General features: G+C 31.4%; 1 protein-coding gene and 1 long non-coding RNA gene across 4 annotated transcripts; one reads left to right on the top strand and one right to left on the bottom strand.

Annotated features, from left to right (window-relative positions):
• Positions 1-698: 698 nt before the first annotated feature.
• On the bottom strand, positions 699-6,430 carry LOC145167345 (potassium transporter 10-like). 2 transcript variants are annotated; one of them, XM_079086522.1, is made up of 8 exons: positions 5,699-6,430; positions 5,131-5,356; positions 3,835-4,080; positions 3,204-3,254; positions 2,839-3,099; positions 2,573-2,740; positions 2,146-2,400; positions 699-1,728 (listed from the first exon to the last, which is right to left on the bottom strand). In XM_079086522.1, exons 1-8 carry the CDS (start codon positions 5,810-5,812, stop codon positions 734-736), a joined length of 2,316 nt encoding a protein of 771 aa, XP_078942648.1. In that variant the 5' UTR covers positions 5,813-6,430; the 3' UTR covers positions 699-733. The 2 variants fall into 2 exon arrangements, with proteins under 2 accessions (XP_078942648.1, XP_078942649.1); XM_079086523.1 differs by lacking the exon at positions 5,699-6,430 and adding an exon at positions 4,425-4,499 and having other exon boundaries at positions 5,131-5,262.
• A 12,373-nt stretch (positions 6,431-18,803) lies between these two features.
• Positions 18,804-20,430, top strand: LOC145163038 (uncharacterized). 2 transcript variants are annotated; one of them, XR_013739527.1, is made up of 3 exons: positions 18,804-19,279; positions 19,784-19,890; positions 20,197-20,430. It is a non-coding gene; the product is annotated as an uncharacterized LOC145163038 (long non-coding RNA). The 2 variants fall into 2 exon arrangements; XR_013739526.1 differs by lacking the exon at positions 20,197-20,430 and having other exon boundaries at positions 19,784-19,956.
• Positions 20,431-21,433: the final 1,003 nt, after the last annotated feature.

The raw sequence follows: 21,433 nt of genomic DNA, 5'->3' as shown, positions 1-21,433 counted from the left end.
TCTAATATATATAAACTGTGTATAAATATATAATATAAATTACACATAATATTAAAAAACTGCTATATCACCACTATACTACTGTGATAACCGGGATTTCAAATAGCGGCATGTGACTGTTATTGAAATTTCAACCATGATAACCGCTTAGGTCATAATACACAAAATTTGAACAACGATATAATAATATTTACATAAGAATTACACCTTCTAAAATTATAACATTGGTAAAATCCAAAAATTAATAATTAATTTTCGTATTATAATATTACTTTATAACGTTATAGATGAAATTAATTGGACATTGAATTTTGATAAGTCTATTTATTATAAAAATGATCCAAGAAACTTACATTACACTAATTTGATTTTCGCCCATCGATTCTTTATATATACGAGAGATTTTCTACAATGCTCATTTGAAAAAATTCATGAGATTGTTCTTTTGAAAAAAGTTCTTTTTCAAAACTGCTTCTAAAATCAAGATTATAAAAGACAAATTCCGTGACTTCACAATATTACAAAGATAAAAATGTGAACTACGAAAATACGATATTCATTTTTATTTAGGATGCTAATATTTTTTAACTAAACAAACTAAAATTATTTACGCTTTGTACATAAAAAGTAAAAGGATGAGTTAAAACCAAAATTTTAACCTACCTTGTAGAAATCGAAAACATTTGAAAGGTAAAAAATAGAACTAAATTTAAATTTATTAATGAAATAAGTGTTACACATAAAACACTTGCCCAACATTCAAAAGGGTCTCATGAGGAACATTAAAGATCACACTATGCTCCCTGCAAATCTTTCTCAAAAAAGCATAAATATAATCAATCGAAATCCTCTTATAAAACCTCGAACCCCGCCTAGCTGTCACCACCGTGTTCCCCATTATATGCACCACTCCGGCCGCCCTACAACTCAACAAAAACTCCATCTCATCCACCTCCGTATGACTGCTCGCCCTCCCAGACGACATCCCTGCCGCCATGTTTTTCGGCAAGATACAGTCACCAACCGATGAACACGTTTCATTTTCCGGCGAACACACGGTTTTCTGGCCACCGGAAAACACACTATACTCATCGGAATCCGAGCAACCTTCCATCATCGATTCAAGTCTTATAAACAAGAAAAGATTATCGAAAAGTTTCTTCTCAAATTCATCGTCTTTTTTATGCAAATCTTTGTATCCATACCTCGCTACGCATCTAAAAATATGGAAATTTTTCGGCCCGATTCGTTTCACGAGGAACCGTTCGTCTTCGGGGACCGTGTAAACCGGGAGATATTTCACGCATACGAAAACAACTACCGAATGGATCGCGGGTAAGTTTGTTACCAAATGTGAGAAAATATGTGGGACCCCACTTGCAAGCTCAGTGTACACGAGCCCGACACCGGGGACACGGACTAAACCGAGACTTGGACCGAGACCGAGAATCCATGCCATTGAGATTTTACTATGCATTTCGAATTCGTATCTTTTAAGGGTTCCGTAATGCCAGATGTACATGATGAGAAGGAATACACCGGCAATCACGAGTGGGACCCACCCGCCTTGGTTGATCTTGAAAAGGACGGATGAAAAGTAGGTGCATTCAACTATGAGAGAGAGTGCGGTGAATATGAATACGAGAATCCAATGACATCGCCACACAAGCAGCATGATTAAGATCATTAGGAATGTTGTTACGAGCATGACCACGACAACTGCGGTGCCTATAATCACATGGAACATGTGAGCGGACAATCGAAACAAGTTTAGTTTTCTAGGGCTATTTCTTTATGATGAAGATGACGAGGGCATTTATGTCTTTTGTACACACGGAAGAGCTCGTGTCCCACCTTTTTGGGTGGGACAAAAACTTGCAATTTTTACCCCATTGATATCAGTTTTGGTTCCAGTCTAATACACGCCAAACACAGTACAACTTGTTTTGTCATGTCCTACCATGTGTAGGACAAAACAGTCTTGTAGTGCGGTTAGAACTGATATCAATGGGACAAAAATTGCAACCCAACAAGGTGGGACAAGAACTCGCTCTTGTTCTCTCGTCTGTGCAAAAGACGTCTGAATATCCAAAATAACCCTAGAAAGCTTTCCAAGTAGTTTCTCCATTTGTTACGCATACTCACCATAAGCATTGCCGATCTGGCTTTGATTTTTGAATCCAACGGTTACAACGATACAGAGAACCATAAGAATCCAATTGATATCAGGAACATAAATCTGCCCCAAAAATTTCTTTGATGTATGAACAACTTTGATTCGAGGAAAGCAGCCGAGTGCATTAGCCTGCTTAATTATAGAAAAAGTAGCAGATATAGTAGCTTGACTCGCAACTATAGCAGCCAGAGTTGCGATAACAAACATCGGCCAATATATTCCATCTGCACTATTACCAAAAGCTTCTATTACAATTTCAGTAAAAGACAAAAATCAGCAACCCCTGAGCTGACCCACACTATTTCGCCGGTATTCACATTGGAACTAAAACTCCCACAATGTGGTAAATTTAAGATTATTTATAGTAGCAAAGTGGTAAAAAAATATGTATATAACCTGGTATAGAGCGATAAAAGGCATCGTACACATGTTCTTTGTTCTTCATAAGGTAGGCTGCTTGTCCACAATAAGCAAGAAGAAGGCAAGGAAACACAACCACCGTAAATGCCAGCTGGATTGCTGAAACTGGAAAATGAGCAAGGTCTGCAAAAAGTGCCTCCGTCCCTGCAATTTTAATTTTTGGTTCGTAAGATTCCATGGGAATTGGCTGAAACTGGAATGGAATACGATTCCATTCCGATCCCGGGTGAATAACTGAATACCTGTGATGCTGAGCATGATTCCACCAAGGGAAATCCAACCATTTTTACCACGTCTTTTAAAGTAGTGGAATATGTATACGGGTGAAAAAGCACGCAAAATTCCTTTATCATATTTGCAGATGTTGAAGATTCCAATTCCTCCAATTAAGAGAAACCAAAGCAACACGATTGGAGCAAAAAGCCATCCTACTTTGTCTGGACCATAATGTTGTAGGCTAAACAAGAATAGTAGTATGATAACAGAAACTAGTACTACAACATCTACAACAGAGAACAACATGAAAACATAGAGATTTTTAGAAAGAAGAAATAAAAAAAGGTAACTAGAAATTCTTTCTATAAAAAGAAGCAAAATATTGACTTACCATTACTCATCCTAGGGTGGTCTATCTTGATACCACCAGAAGCTGATAAAACTGGTGAAAATACATATTATGGTTAAAAACATTTCACAACTAATGAAAAAATAAGATACATAAGATCAAGAACTCCTATATCTATAGATCATCATTAAAAACAAATCAGAATTAAGAAAATTATACCAGAAATAAAGATTCTTTTTAACCTACGCAAATATTTTATCTAGAAAAAAGGTGATATCATATATATGGAATAAAAAAAAACTACAAATGGAAAATATTTGTGGAAAATTAATGCATATTTTAAGGATAAACCTATTAAATTCATAATAATGGTCTTCATTTTTCATCTTCCAGATGACTCGGTTCTCTTAAAGCAATTAAAATTGCAATTATTTTGTCAACTTTCAGCCAAAAATGAAAGTGAACCCTAGAAAAATAATGTTGCATTAACTCTAATTAAGGTCAACTGCATCAAAAAGAAGCCGGATTTTAAAAAGTGATACAAATATTACGTATAATGTAAAATAAATAGAAGTACTAGAAGAGAAGCAAAAATGTTTTACATGAAGATAAAAGGTGGCAAGTAAAAAAAATATACTTTCCTTTTTGAAAATAATTAGTATGATAATGTTACCTGAAATAGCAGGAGTAAGAATTCCATCTCCAATAACCATACAAGTGCCAACAAGGACAAGTAAAAGAAGGGCATTCTTTCTAAATGCATGTGCTTCCAACCATCTCTTTGTTTTTGCAGCAAATGATTGCTTATGAATTGTGTTTCGACTATAAGTTGTTAACTCTTCATCAGTTCGATGTTGATTAGGAATTGTATTCACTTTTGCATGTCGACACAATAATGAGTAAAGAGCAAAAGTCCCCCCTACAAAATAATTAACAAATTCAGTGGTTGACTTCTCAAGATAACATGATCATAAAGGATAGTGTTTGTATTTCTTTAATCCATTTGACTTTTTCATTTTGTGACCCACATGTCTATTTCCCATTATACAAAACTGAAAAGTCAACTATGAAGGAAAACAAGTAGAATCCAACATGGAGATAAGGAGTGATGTTGAACTCTTCAACTTTGAAGACTTTATAATTATAAAATCAATATAGTTGAAAGGGATGATTAAGATTAAGGAGGTGAGAATGGATCTTTACGGATTATTACCAAAGCATCTTCTTGAATACAAAAGTAGTGAGATACAGAATTACAGATACCTCTAGGAAGGAAGCATTATGACACCAAATCATTATAGTAAACAACTAGGCTATTTTTCACAGCTCAAATCTAGCCTGCAAAAAGCATCACAGAAAGAGCCAATGAGGATAGATGTTGGAATGGAATTGAAAGAAATCACTGGATTAGACAAAGACAAAGACAAAGAAGGAATCTGTTAAGTGTTAAGTAAAGAACGGATAGAAATAGATTTCAGACTCATGAAATGAAAGAAATCACTTGGATTAGACAAAGACAAAGAAGGAATCTGTTAGTGAATACCATTGATCCATCAAGATCAATGCAGATTGAAGATTTGAAGTCCAGAAAGTGGAAAGAAGCAGATTCAGTGAGAAATACACATACTTTCACACCCTCTTTTATGCAACAAACGAAAATATGATAAGGCATTTGTGGTTTTTGAGTCATAAAAACATCTCTACAAAACTGCTAAAAGGAAGATTGTGTGTAGGGTTACCCCCTTTTACCACTAGGGCAAGCATGTGGGGACCACAACAAGGGCATCTAACCAACAATATGATGTGGAACAATGTTCATTGTTACCATGCCTCATAGTAGTATATATATAGCATGTCATAATGGTGCAATTTAAAGTTACACAAACAATAGTGTTTAAATTATTACATAATAAACCGAAAGATGATAAAAGATACATAAATAAGTAAATAAAAGTAGAGAAATAGGTACCTTGACCATTGTCATTTGCACGACAGACGATGAAAACATATTTAATGAGTGGAACAAGAGTAAGAGAATATATGATCAAGGAAAGTGCCCCAATAACATCCTCTGTATCATCAATTCCTTTAGGAAATGTATTGTAGAATACGTATAGAGGAGAAGTTCCCAAATCTCCATACACAACTCCAAGACTTTGAAATGCAAGACGAAGAAGTAATATAACTGAGAATTTCTGCATTTGACACAATAGTTTATCATCAAAAAGCTATAACCTTTATAACTACATCATTCAATGTCATTAAAGTTTATTCTATAAAAATATCTTAATCATAATATAATGTCTTTAACCAAACTAAAAGGAATGTAGCATCCCTCCCAAAAAGCAAAAAAGAAAAGTTGAGTTGAATCCCTAATCAACCTGCTGCTGACTACAAGAACAAGGAATGACGAAAACAGAAACAAGATTGACCCATATGGAAAAGAAAATTAAAAGAATCTACGAAAGCTGTATTCATGAGAGAGATTAACCCCAAAAAGCAAAAGTATTGAGAAAAAGAAAGTGGCATAAAGTTACCTTTTCTCTGTACATATTCTTGAGCCTACCAGCCTCTTCGTCCATTGGCTGATCGATCTTCTGCTCCAAAGCCCATATACCACCTTCGTTTTCGATCTCTTCAGTCAGATCCATTTCAATTCTCTGACCCAAGATTGAAGCAACAACAACAAAGAAATCGATGGACTTGAACACACTTCGCCTAAATGGCTAAAATTGAGTTCAATTAAAACCACAAAATGAAATTCAGTCTTATCGCGTACTCTGTCTGTATATATACGTACTGAAGCAACTAAAAGGAGAAATACGAACTGAGAAATCGTTGGTTTAAATTGAAACCCAATTCAACTGAACTTTAATTTTCAATCTCTCAAATTAAATTAACCCTCAAAGTGACCCGCAATTTTATTGCCCACTTTCTCTCTAGCGAGTAACCTGAGCAGAAACATGGGTTCAGATTAACTTGATTCTCAATGGATCAGACTCTCGAATTGAATAACCGACATGGCAAAATTCAAGTTTATCACTTCCTCTCAAGTGGGGTAAGCAGCTCTGACAAGAATATTGAATTATATCCCTTCGAGAAAACTAACCAAAAGAACTTGATTCAAATTTAGCGTCGATTTTCTTCTAGTCTTTTTTAGGTTCCGAGTTGGGCGTCTAGCATGGAATATGGACGACGAAAATGGAAAAGAAAAAAGGAAAACGCCTATGCGGCAAAGGGAAAATAGTATCGAAAACGAAGGTTGTGTGGTCATCCTAGATCATTGAATATCTTTTATTTGTTTATATAATAAACAAAAAAAAACTACATATAAATAGTATAAAATCTTTGAGCTTTCTTAGATTTGCATGTTTTGTCATAATTTTTTCATTCTACACATTGTTCTTAATTGTGGCTTTAGTTTTTTGTGTGGTTGGTCCATAACCCACCTATATTTCTATTCAAAAAAATTTCTAGTGTTTCGATAATCCATAGCATCAAGGCAGGAATTTAGTTAATCTGAGTTAGAAGATAATATGAAAAATCAATTCCCCTTGTGATAGTTGTTATTCGAGTTTAATATTTCAGTTTAGATTTAGGTTTTTTTTTCTTTTATGTTAGTGAGATATATAAACATTTATTCTTCAAACTTGGCTTTAATTTTCCCTTGCCAGATAAAGATTCTTTTGTCTTTTCTAAGTGTTCCTTCAACAATGCTCTAATTTGCATATGTCGCCAATCTTTATTTATGTGTATTAGATATGTGTGTGTTTAATAGTGTGTGAAGTATTTGTACGTGTTTAGTTTCTTGATCTGAAAAGTTGAAAATTATGGAAGATATATGATTAAAATGGAAGGTGAACAAAGAAAATGGTAGTAGTGGAAGGCATAGGTAACGATGGAAAGGATCCAAGCAAAGAGAATAAGAGATGAGACTAATATAAATATATGGTGTTAGGGTATGTTGGGGGTTGGGATGTTTTTAATTTGTTTTCCTTCTCTTATTAAAATTAGTTGGAATAAAATATAATCCACGAAATTAAAACCATAAGAACCATCCATGTAATGAAAAAATTAGTTGGAATAAAATATAATCCACGAAATTAAAACCATAAGAACCATCCATGTAATGAAAAAAAGTTAGCACCGAAACTTACAAATTTGAAAAACCAATTTTGTCTATAATACATGTTAATCTAATACTAACTCACATCAAATATCTCCAATGAAACTTGAACCATCTTAATCTCTTGAGAAAATGACATATTTTCTTATTTTTTATATCACTGGACTATAGCCTTTTTTTTGTTAAGACAAACAAATAAAACCATGAAACTTATCACCCTCTTTTTGTTGAATTAAATGTCATATGTTACAAATTTGATGACAATTATAAATAAATAATGATTAATAAAATGTTGACTTTTATTTAGACATGTTTTTAATTATTTCGTCATCTGCTATAACTAGAACTTGCCTATCCTCGATTTGTAGGGACGTAATTAGCAACGGAAGCATTTTTATTTGAATAAACTAAAGCTATTTTAACCCACCAAGGATCTTTTACAAGACTTAGAAATATAAAAGCAATCATAGAAAGAAAAGTTTTACAACCTTTAAAGACTTTGATTCTCATGGGATATTGGAAGTATGGGATATTGGAAGTTGATGAAGTGTGGCATGAAACTTCAAGGTAGAAGTTCTCCAGAGATATCCACCAACAATAAATCAACTTGATAAGATGCTAGTCTTCTTATTGTAATAAAAGAATCTCTTAAGCTCTTAAGACAACGAAACTAGTTTGCCTTATAAGAGAGTATTCAAGTATCATTTTCATCTTTATGTTCCTAACAGTTTAAGAGACAAAAACTGGAGTGAATATGGAGATGGGAAGCACTAAATTTCATGCATTTTAGCTGGTAAAATAAGAGATACATGCAAGCTTTTTAATCATCTTAATCAAAGTCCTTACCCATTGAGTCTTGACGCTTTAATACACCATGCATCTAGCAACAAAAATAATACAAGTGTAAGAACATGACTTTATGATTAAATAAATGCAATCATGTCTTCTTTTCCCTTTTTGGTCTCCTTGAATATTTTATAAAAAAGAAAGAAGTTATTTTTCTATAAAAACTCTTCTAATTTTTATAACTTATAAAATATATAAATCCATATAAGACAAAAACCTCTTTTGGTTCAAAAAGATGTACATGACATAATAAATCATACCTTATGATATATTATGATGTATTTTGATACTTAGCATTGAAAATTAATATTCTCATGAGATAAATAATTTCCAGTTAATTACAAGATATATATATATATATATATATATATATATATATATATATATATCAAGAATCAAATTCTTATAAATAATATATTTGCATCAAGTTGTTGTTAGTGTGACACTTTACAATCATATATTATCTAGAAATATCATTATATAATGACTATTGGGCATATATATATATATATATATATATATATATATATATGAATTAGTGTCATTCTATCAACATCCAATTCCTAAAAGCTCAAAGCCTCAATTGATATATAAGTTAAGTTTATCAGTTATAATGTTGTCACAGACATCCTGTTGAACATGAGATTTGGATCGCACCAATCTAATTTGGAGTTCAACTTTGGGCAACGCGCGTTAGATGTCTAGCTCTCACCACATAAGAGGAACAATCTCATCTTTACTACATAAGCCTCTTGTATAGTTCACACCATACCTAAAAATGGCTTTTATAATTGCCCGATTAAGGATCATCATTTGACCATATCTGAGCACAACATCCCCTACACATAAGTCTCATTATGTATCTCAGGTGTTAAGGGTACAAAGATAGTACCTTTTAATCAAGTATCACTAATAATAGCGAACTATGAGGTGATTTTGATGTGGGTTTGTTCAGTACAAGTTATCTGACAAGTACCTATGAAAGTTGGTTACAACCACTTGCCTACTTTCATCTATTGAGTTTCAATCAATCCAATTCACATTAGTCTTACTTCATGATTGTTCCCACAATTATAATTGACTATGAACTTTTAGAATAATCAGATTATTCATGGATTAGACATGTTAATATAGAACACACAAATATTGATGTGATGATCATATCCCAATATATGTAAACAATATACTAGTTGTTGTCTTAATGTTCCAATATCCGAATACTAAATTCAAATCAAAATCCCATTTCTAGAATAATGAAGTTCTATAGTTGAAGTGTGACCATTCATACTTAGCTTAAAAGAAGGACTTTATTAATGGGTCTGACTAAATTTAATTTGTGTGAATTTTGTGAATACTATCATCTTCATATTTGATTTTACACTAAGTATAATTATACATTTTGGAAAATATGATTGGTGTTATGATGTGACATAGAATCACTTAGCTTGATTAAGTATACTCTATAATTTACCAAATATTTATAGCTCCATGAATGGAATGGTTCAACTTAGTTTTTCAATGATCTAGTTCATCCAATCATATTTGATTTCAACTTCTGAAAAGTAGTGTGTTCTTATTTAGTAGATTATGCAATTTTGTTTTGCTTGGACCTCATTCCAACAAACTTACACTTTATTCCATAATGAAGTCATAATCCAATTCTAATTCATAATTATATCTATATGTTTTAAAGTTAGCATCTTGTGTAGCTCTTTACATAGAGATCTTATTCTAAACTGATTATCTCACATACATTATCTTAGTTCTTCTTAAGTATTCTTAGAATGTCCTCATAGTCATTCAGTGACTTACCCATGTATCTAATTGGTATCTTATGATATATTCACAACATAATCATACACATAGTCTTGTGAATAATATGACATAAATGATAAATTTATTTGCTAAGCAAATATAAATCATTTTATCTAGCTTAAACCTGTGTGCTAGACCCTTTTGATGTTAGCTCAAACTTAATGCCATGTGGCAATGCCAAGTGACCTCCAAAAGAATCTTGTATCTTTATCTCTTTCAAGATATTGTCAATATATGTAAAATATATTTAAAAAGTTTAAACATTCATCTTTATCTATCTCTATAGATTTTACATTCCAAGAATGTATCGTGTCATTCCTAAGTCTTTCTTTTTAGAAACACTTTACAAGTCAAGGTGAAATGACCTTGCATAGTCGGAATGTAATTTCAAATGATTAAACACACATATTCTCTTCATTTTAATATAAAAGCATACCTTCTATTTTCATATTAAAATGACAATTCCAACCTTGAGATGTTTTCTTTATAACCACAAGTGGATCTTAAGCATCACACATTTTGTTAGGATAACAAGGATTAAAAAAACCTCCAGGTTAATCTTTATATATATATATATATATATATATATATATATATATATATATATATCTTAACTATGTTATAAAGCATTTTCAACAAATATTGAAAATTAAGAGGTACAAATTATAAGGCTTGATGTACATACCTTTAATGCAAATACTAGAAAGATTTGTTTAAAAACTTAACATAAATAACGTCTGTTAAGTATGTAAATTAAGGAGTAATCTTTAAAATTTAAAATGCAAACCTTTTGTTGCGGCCTTTTCCATATCATCCAATCTCGACACCTATCTTGCACAAGCACATGCCAAAATCCCTGAATTTCCGAGTAACGTTATCTATTAGACCAATAAACCCTCAAATTGAAATCTGAGTTCTTTGTCGTACGCTTCTCCGTTTCACTGCCGCTCCCGTGCTTCGCTTTCATTGCCACGGGCTGGTAGCTGTCGAGACGTCCACAACCATAACTGTTACTCTCGCCCCCTTCACCAAAAAGAGGTAATCAGGTAATACATCCATACTACCTCTGGTTCATCTTCCTCTTAATCCTCTTATCACGATTAAATTTCACATGTTTAGTCTTTTTTATTGACCCATTTTTTATTTGTTTACAAGAATTTGAAATAATAGACTGAAGTGATTTTTGTTGTATGGCACATATTGGCGAGAAACTCTGTGAATGTAGAGCCGCTCGCTTCTATTTTTTTTCATGTTGGGTATTCATGTGTCACACCCCGCTAAAGCGGAAACGCAAGATATGACAGCGATAACAGTTTCATTGCAAAAGATAAAGATACATCACCATAGCAATATTTAAAAGTTTACAACCCATAGCTTAAACAAAACAAAGTACAAGTTTTCCAAAATGACATTGTTCAAAATATATAACTTCATAAAATAACTTCTACACGATGCAGCATGCTCTATGATGATGAATCTTTATATCCACTTACTAATTATTTCCTGAAAAAGCATGTAAAACGAGCGTCAACTATGAAAATAGTTGGTGAGTTCACAAGTTTATAAAATCAAGATTTGGAATAAGGCTTTTCATAAATACAAGTACATTGCTCTAATGAGAAACAAAGTTGATTGCCATTATTGATAACAAGTTTATTGCTATAACGAGAAACGAGTTTGTATGTGTATGAGCAAACAATGAGTCTCAACCAAACCTATGACTGAAGCCCTATCAAGATCTATGCTTATCGTTCCATAGATGAATATGGTATCATGCACTCCAGCAATAGGGCGAGTGAGGAGTTGTCAATTCCTAATAGCGCTATCCATAATGACCATTGGCTCAAAGAGTTAATGGTTAGAGATAAGGGAAGGGCCTAAGTACGATAAGTTCTCATGTTCCGTGTTGCATAGACATACATAGAGAGACATAGCAATACAATAGCAATCATGTTTGATATAAATCAATTTAAATACAACATGCAAATAATAGTTTTTCGGGACATTCTTTTCCACCCCAAAACATAAAAACTGAAAATAGGGGAGTGCGTGAATACTCACAATGTTTCGAGTAGATACAAGTGGTGCCTTGGAATACACCAACATCTTAATGCCGGGATCCTACGACATCAAACACACACTAGTGAGTTTCCATGTCGAAATCTAATGCTAATATACTAAACTCTACATATAGTGAAATGCCAATTTATGTTCTAATATTGGATTTTATATTAATTGGTTACACTTTTTCTGAAATGATGAAATTCTACAAGTCATGCGATAAATACAACTTTGGGATATTAATTTTCCAGATTTAGTAATATAAATTTAAGGGTGTTTCAACACATTTAAAGGTGTTTTAAATTCCTAAAAATGTAAAATATTATCAAATAGTTTCCAAAAATTGTCAAACCTCGTATTTTTCATTCTATATACAATAGAGGTTTTCCAGAAAATTTTCCTTGAATTTTTGATATAGTTAACTATTTTCCAAATTTTTAAGCCTTCATAACAACATAAATTCACGAAAAATAGCATTCAAAGGATAAAAATTCTCAAACTTTTTATTTTACTGTTATTACACATTACTAAGCTGGGAAAAATATAAAAATGGATTTCCAAGCTGTTTAATTATATTTTACGATTTTTGAGCATTTATTCCAATAAAAATTGAAATAAATAGAAAACAATTTCCAAAATTACCCAAACTTTTTATTTAACTGTTATTATACATAACTAGGCTGGGAAAAATATAAAAGATATTTTTCAGTGGGTATTTCTATTTTTCCTTGTTTTATCCCCTTAAATAATCATTAATTGAAGAATAAATAATAAACAGTTAAAATAAATTACCAAAAACTTTTGTAACATCATTTACAGTGTAAGTAATTTGGGAAAAATACCAAAAGTGGTTTTCATGTTGTATAATCCGGTTTTGGGTATTTATGTGTATTTAAGTGTATTTAAGTGTATTTAACCTTAGCAAATAGGAGAAAAATAGTATACAGTAGAGAAAAATCATCAAAAGTTTTATGTAACCTCCTAATGTAAAACATGATGTTCTGGTAAATTTTCATGAATTTTGGATAATCAGAACTATTTTTCCTATTTTTAGGCCATTATAATTACCAAAAATTGGGAAAAATAGGAAGGCATGATGAAAAATTCTGGAATTATTTTTCTGAGTCTCCCACCTCAGGTAAGAGCTGCGAAAATTGTTAGATACAATTTTCACACTCTTTAAAGTGGTTTTGTGATTTATTGCACCCAAACAAAAAGAAAATCGAAAATCATACTAAACAGCAACATAAATCGATGAAATTTAATGAGAGGTCATTATTCACCATAGGGGTCATCCCTGAATTTATTCCGGATTTATAGACCTCTGGAAGTATTTTATGTGATTTATGCCCTTGTTTTCTTGTAACAATTTTAGTAAATCAAGGAAATGATAAAAACTCTTGAAATTTTCCAGATGTTCATATTAACTTAATGGGAATCTGGAAAAATTTTGATTTGAACAGAAAAGAACTTTTAGATATTTTTATAGACAAAATCATTTACATGCACTATTAACAATGTACTTTGATCACCAAGCTCTTTAGCTTGGTGTTCATCACATGCATCACGGTTTGAAGACCATGCATGGACATATGTTTGTCATAGTGATGTTTTTAAAGGAAATACTTGAATGCATAAGGTGTATGAACCTTTAAAACTTGTAAAAATCCGAACTTTAGTGTTTAACATAGGTTTTGGTCCTTGGATTTCACCATTAAACAACATGCATGTTGTTCTTGGGTGAAACCCTACCACCATCATCATCAAACTCGACATTCATGAACATGTTCATGAATGTTCATAAAGAATGGTGTAGAAGGAAGAGAAATACAAGAAAACTCTTTAAAAACAAGAAGGAAAAGTAAGGGAGGGTGAAAGATTTTCGTGTATACCTTGAAGAATAGCCTTGGAAGATGAAGATTTGAGTGTGGAGAGGTGTTCTTGACTGAAAATTTTCGTGAGTTTAGAGAGAGAGGAAGAGAGTTTGAGAGTTGAATGGGTGGAGTGTGAGAGAGAGTGGAGAGAGAAGTGGAAGAGTGGGGAATAAGTTTTAATGATTGAGTTTTGGGAAGAGAGAGAGCATGGGGAGAGGGGATGGCTGGATTTTTGAGAGCATTTAAGCCTCCTCTCTCCTAAATTCAAACTTTATAAAACTCCCTCCTTAATTTTTATAAAACCCTAATTTTTATAAAAGTGTTTATTAAAGCAATTCTTGATTTATTTAAAAATCTTGTTTTTAACTAATAAATTATGATTAATGTATGATAATTTAACTTTCTATTTCATTGATTATAATCCATAATTTTGATTAATAAAAATTTGATATTAGGAAGTTTATAGCCAATTTTATAAAGTTTTTAAGCTTTAAGGTTTATAAATTTGGATTTTTGGCTCTTTAGGGTTTTTGAAATATTGTTTGATATTCACTATCATATTGGAATGTAATTAGAATATTTTAATTTATTTTTTGGGTTTTATACCATTTTTCAATTGTAACAAAGTTTGAAGTTTCATTCTAATTATGGTATTGGCATTTCCTATTGTAGTTAAGCAACTTACTAGAATCGTAAGAGTCAAGTATATTAGTCCTAGATCTTAGTTGGATCCTAGTTTATGCAAGATTTTGACCTAATTTATACTACTAGGCCATGACATGTTGTGCATGAATGGTTTTTATAAAGATGCATGAGTCCGAGAATGACCTGAATTGACAGTTGTCACATCATGGTTGTTTGATTAAAATTGTGTGAACTTGAAATTCAACAGTTAGAATATCTTTGTCTAATATACGAAGAATACAATTTTTATCCTAAAGAACCAATCCCTCTTGTGGAGATGAACTTAAGTGAGCTGAAAGTGGACTTAGAACATAAAACTCAAGCTTTTGAAGATGTAATCAATTATCCATCTACATCAGTCTTTGTCACGAATGGTTTATTGTTTTAAGTTTTTTACTTTGCCCACATAGTATAGTTATTATTGACTAAATAAACTATGCACGTGTTTGGTTTTTTTAATCTCAAATAAGTTATGAAAGGAGTTGTTGAATCCTTGATGAGATCGGTAGAAATGTGTGCTATGATATCTTGGTAAAATAAAAAACCTGCAGTATGTATTTATGTACTTGGAGACTTGGAGTACAAACTTGATATGTGTGGGGTAGGTGTCAAGTCCAACGAAGAAATGCATGCACCATGAGTTTCATATTTCATGTACTAGAAAGTATACATATACTTCATATTACATGTTTAATTTTATTTCCTTGATATTTTGTGTGTTGTTCTGTAATATGTGGAATATTCATTTCGTTCATACCTTAAGGCTATAAAATTATGTGCAGACATACCGATTGACAAAATGGTATTTTTCTTTTTCTTTTTTCCAGTTTTAGCTCAACCTCAATCTTGGAATGCATTTGTATATGTATTGAAAGGCGAATGCATGCTTTCAAACTCAAAATTATATTCAACAACATCCCATCATCTTCTACCTTTGGGTCATGTAAATGAACTTGAGGTTTGAAAAAGTCATCCAAAAGGCTATGGTTAATTTTATTTAGAGGAGAACCGCTCGAATATTGAACTGTGAAAATTATCCTGATGTGGATATTGAACTGTGAAAATTATCATGTTCTGTATTTTAATAATGCTTATAAACATATAGCATGGACGAAAGAATTTGTAGTTAAAAAAGAGAGTTCACTACATTTGACAAACACATATAGAACTCTTAAAGGCGTTGACCAACTGCACCGATATATTTTTGCAATGGTCATGTTGGTATTTAAATTTATGATCTAAACTCGGTGGTAAAGAGGGAAGATAATTATGTTAGGCCGAAGGGAGTGGTGACGAGCACCACCTCAACGCCCAACCTTTACAGAGGAGAGCGACTCGCCAGTAAGCTACGGAGGAAGGCATTTTTCTGGTGTTTGCCGAACTCGAGGGATGGTGTATTTTTGTGAGATAAAAATACCAAAAGGTTTCGCCTTATTTTTAATTTTAATCATGCACGTATTAATTTTTTAAGATATACCAAAAATTTACAGCCATTTGTTTTGTTTCAATTGCAAAAGAGTTCAAAGTAACTGATTCAGGATCAAAAGACAAATTGAGATCGCCATACAAAGTGGAGTATTTTAGCTTGGAAGTGTTTTATTTGAAAATAACATCTAAATGATGTTGTTGATATAAGACAACGTACAAAAGAGATTTATTATATTTTTTACGCCGTATTGAACACAACATATAATACTTGGATCAAAATAGTAATAAGAAATCTAAAATAACTACTATTAACATTTAATTTTTGATTAATATATTAAATATGTAGCTTTTATATAAATAAACATGGGTAAATATCTTCTCTTATATCAAAAGTTTTATAGCCAATCATGAGTTAAAATTTTATAAAAAATAAACTAAAAGTAGTCGGTAAAAATTGAACTCATTAACTTTAGTTCAAATAAACATTTTGTAAAATACTTAGGTGCTGTTTGTTTTTTCGAAGCAAAAATTCATGAAGTCTGCGGACCACCTCTGCAATCCTCTGTAGCAGAAGAGGTGGAACAAACGGCTGCAGCCTATAATAAGAAGCATGTTTATTTTTTAACATCTGCAGACTGCTGCAATAAACTGAAATTTAAATAAACTAATTTTATAAACTGAAAATAGTTCTCAACACCGAAATTTAATAATTCTAGTCTTAAAACATTGAAATAATAATAAAAAGAACATGTAAAAAAACAAAAATATAAAACTTTTAAAAAAAAAAACTTAAAAAAATGTAAAAGAAGCTAATAGTTTTATTCTAGAAAAAAAAACTAATTTTAAAAAACATTAAAAAAGAAAATAATAAAAAAATTAAGAAAGTATTGCAAACGATGTCTACAAAGTTCGTAAAAAATTACACACGTTAAAAAAGATGCAACTGAAATTGAAAATATTATTAATAAAAGGGTAAAAAAAATCAAGTTAAAAAAAAATCGTGGAAACTATAAAAATAAATTGTATCACATCCGTAAATAAAAATTTAAGAAAATCAAAGTTTTAAAAAAAAAGTTATACAAAAATTCTTAAAAAAACACTTGGAAAAAATGAAAGCTAAAGAGGTTAGAAGAGACAAGTCAAGTGTTGCGCCACGCAGCACACGCGCAAAGGTTTTGTAGTCTGAAGCCATCCAAAAAACAAACTGCTGCGAGAGGGAAAGTGCTGCGTGTGTGCTGCGCCGCACAGCAATAAATGGTTTGAAGAGGTTTTTATAAAAAAACAAACATCACCTAGTCTATTACGCCATTATGTATAAATTGAATTACTATTATATAATTTAATGTATATGCAATTAAATTAGTACTCACAACTTACTCTTATATAATTTAATGTATATGCAATTAAAGTATTCATGGCTCTTTTGTAGTGCCACCTATAACCGCACCATTAACATATGCATCAAATTTATTTTAAACTCAAATGAAAATATAGTTATAATTTTAACCTAAAAAGATAACATACTTTAATTTAACCACAAAAAATATATTTATATTTTGAACCAAAACAGTAATGTACATACATTTTGAAAAAAAAAAACATAAAACTATGTTGCTATGACGGAAAAACAAACGATTGTATTAAACCATTACACTTTCGCTTTTTAATATGAAGATATAATACTTCGAAAAGTTATACAATTGTTGCACTCCTTGTCACCATAAAGGAAACTAATCACCACATTAAAACAATATTCCGAAACAAACTATTCGCCGCCCGCTGCTTTGCGCGGGTAAACGGCTAGTGTATATATATATATATATATATATATATATATATATATATATATATATATATATACTTATACTACTTTATAAAGTATACATAATAGGAAACTTAAAAGTTTTAAGACCAAAGTCTTAAAATTAAGGAGCTTGAGTCTTGATCCTTAATTTTACATAAAATACATCTAATGGTATAAAATGACGACCAATCAAAATAATGCATTTTTCTCAATCCTAAATATAAAAAGGCACTCCACATAGACCTGACAATGGGGCGGGTTTGGAGCGAATCGACCTTGATCCAAACCCTTTTAACAAATTTTAAAATCCGATCCAAACCCGCTCCGTAACCCGCAGGATTTTGAATAATCAAACCCATACCCTTATCCACTGAATCAGCAGATATCCAAACCCGCCCCGTAACCTGTAGGTTTTTTGAATAATCAAACACATTTTACTTAAATCATAAAATAACATTTATTAAATAAAACTAAGTGTTGATTTAGAAAACACATTATGTACTCGAAGACTTTCTATTGGAATTAAAATCATTATTTTAGTTACTTCCGATTGGTTTTTGACCTTCGATTGCATTGATAGAGAATAACAATTACAAACTTTCTTCCGGTTGATAAATGACCTTATTGATTTATAAATGAAATTGGTGATTACATGATGAAATATATGAAATGCACTATTGGGAGAAGACTGGAAGTCTAGAAGTTGAGTCCTCGAGTCTTATGTAAAAACAGTTTAGTCTTTGGCCTTTTCTCTTCGGACTTCCAATTGGAATTTAATGTAAACTTTAGGAAATATAAAATATAAATGTATAATTCTAAAATTTATATGGGACGGGTTATAAACGGAGCGGATCGGTGATGATCCATACCCGAACCTTTTAATAAAAGGATTAGCGGGTACAGGTCGTTAATGGGTAAACGGATCAAAAACTATGCCCCAAACCCGTATAATTGTTAAGGGTTTGGATTGTATCAGTGTCAAAACCCGCTCCTCTCCACACGACCCTCAGCTCAATTTCAATTATCATCGGCCGCCACTTCTTTCTGATGCTACCTTTTTCATCACACGATCCTCTCAACGATTCCTCCCACATTTGTTACGTACTTTTTCGACCACCAAGTGTCGGCTTTGAGAAACTTTGGTGATGTGTGGTCCTTCTTATTCGCTATCAAAGGAATCACCTCGATATATTGTTTGCTTCTCTGATAAGTGTCTTTTGGTTCTCCAGTCCAATGTGTCCCGACTCTTCATTTTCCTTAAGTTTAATAGAAACTATGTTGTCCTTCTATTCTTTTATCCCCTTCAATTTTGCCTCTCTCGATCTACATCCTACTTCGACCACCATTGCCACCACTATACCTCCAACAGAACATCATTGCTCTGTAGGACCACCATTGCACGACAGGGCCATTATTGTGTTACCATTATCTACCGACCTCCCTCTACATCACTTCTTTTGGGATTTGTTGTATTTCTCAAGTATGTTCATGGAGTTTTTTTTTTTTTTTTTTTTTTTTTTTTGCCTTTGGTTATTTTATTGGTGTGGGAACCTTAGATTTGGTATTTCTTTTTTCAGGTTTTATACTATCTATGAATTTTTTTTTTATGGGTCAGTGGAATACGCACCCCAAATGTTTGACGAAATGTCTCATATAAAGTTATATTTTAAGTTTTCAAACTCTTATCTATCAATCTTCGCTTTCCTTTTCTATACAACTGCCCAGTATTTGTGTTTTACTATTATTTGAAATCTTCTTCACTAGATACATTATTATTGAGGTGCAACGTTTCCGATTTTGTTTGTTATGATGACCTTGTTCCAAGAAAATGACAGTGATTTGCTGGAATGTTGGCCCTCAGGAAACTGTGTTTTCCGGATCTGTTCTTATTTCATAAATATGTCTATATAGTTGTGTTTAGTATTCAATTTTATTTGTGTTTTTGTCACCATTGAGATGCATATTAACATTTCTTTCTTGCCAGATACATCTAAAAGATGGCGTATGATGCAAATGAACAGAGAGTGATAACCTGTTCTGGTTGACTTGCTACATTGTTGGAAGAATTTCGTTTTTAAGAGAAAGCAATATGTACAAACTTTATTTGAGAATGCTAAGCAGGCCATAGTAATTTTATGATTCGTTTTTTAAGGAGTATTATACATTGGAAGTTCCATGTGCTAAGAGAAAATTATTTTTATCCTAATATTATATTTGAAAAGATTTTCATGAAGAACAAATTATTAAACAATATTATCAGTATTTTGGAAAGTTATAGAAAATCAAAGGAAATTGTTTCAAATATGTGATTTGGTTTGGAACTTCGCTTGAAGCTCCCTTCATCCATTTTGCATACTTCATTCTCACAATGCACATTTGTTTTTGATGTTTTTGCAGGCATAACCAGTAATTTTAATGTTTGGGAAAGATTTGTTGAATCAAAGCCAAGAAGCTCCAACTTGTAAAGAGACTCAAGAATTAGTGATTAAGTCTAACTAAAAATGCTATTGAGCGACTAGAACTTCAAAAAAGTGTCCATGGAGGAATTTTTAATAATTTTTTACCTTTTGCAATATTATATTCCGACTTTTCAATTTGCTATATGAAGATCTTAATCTGGCATTATGATTTTTATTGGACTAGAAATGGTGTAATCTATTATATTTAGCTACGTTGTAGTATAATTTGCATGACTCAAAAATGACAATTTTAATATCAATGTACTTTTGAACAATGATTTTGTAATTTTTATCATCTATTACTATAAATTAAGGTCTTCAGGTTTATATATATATATATATATATATATATATATATATATATATATATATATATCTAAAATAACAGTTTTAATAGCATTATACTTTCAAAAAAATGTTTTTCCAATATATTTTCAGATTTGCTGCCTGTTTTTCATTTTAACGTCAATTATTGCAATTTGCTCACTTTTTATAGTCATTTATTTCTTTTAGATCGGATTGAAGAAACAAAATCACCTCTATAACATTTAAAGTAATTTACTTCTTTTTAATATCATTTTTATGGAATTTGCTTTCATTTAAATGTCATTTATAGCATTTATTCAACTAAGCAACCATAAAACCTTTATTTTGTAGCATTCTACTTACATATATGAATGTTATGACAGACATTATTTAGCATCTACTTTCATTTGTAAATTGTTACGAAACTTTTAAACATTATTGAGTGATCAAGTGTATTAAATGAATTAAATGGCAATTTACTTTCATTTGTTTGCCCAATATAGCATCTTAAATTTATTTCTTTTTTGGAAACTTATTTTAATTATTTTTCGTATTAAGCCATTTTACTTTGAAAGTTATATCCAAAAAAGTCAAAAACTTCAAAAGTGCATGTTATTTATAAATTCAATCTGTTACTTAACCAGGGGTATTTTTGTAATAGTCAACCTAAAGAATAACAACCGCTATTAACGAAAATGACACCACACATACAATTATAACATTATACTTTTGAAATAAGATTATATATTAAAATTTTAATGAAAGTACATTGCCATTTTTGTATTCATTTTCATGTTTAATGACCAATTCCTTGGATTAATATGTTTTTTTGGCACTTTTTCGAGATCCCATGTTTGCATGATATTCAA

This window comes from Lactuca virosa, chromosome 3 (assembly GCF_052849685.1).
Source record: "Lactuca virosa cultivar CGN04683 chromosome 3, Lactuca_virosa_CGN04683_v6, whole genome shotgun sequence".
Lineage (NCBI taxonomy): Eukaryota > Viridiplantae > Streptophyta > Magnoliopsida > Asterales > Asteraceae > Lactuca > Lactuca virosa.
The sequence above is the reverse complement of the archived record's forward strand: the minus strand, read 5'-3'. Positions and strand labels throughout refer to the sequence as shown.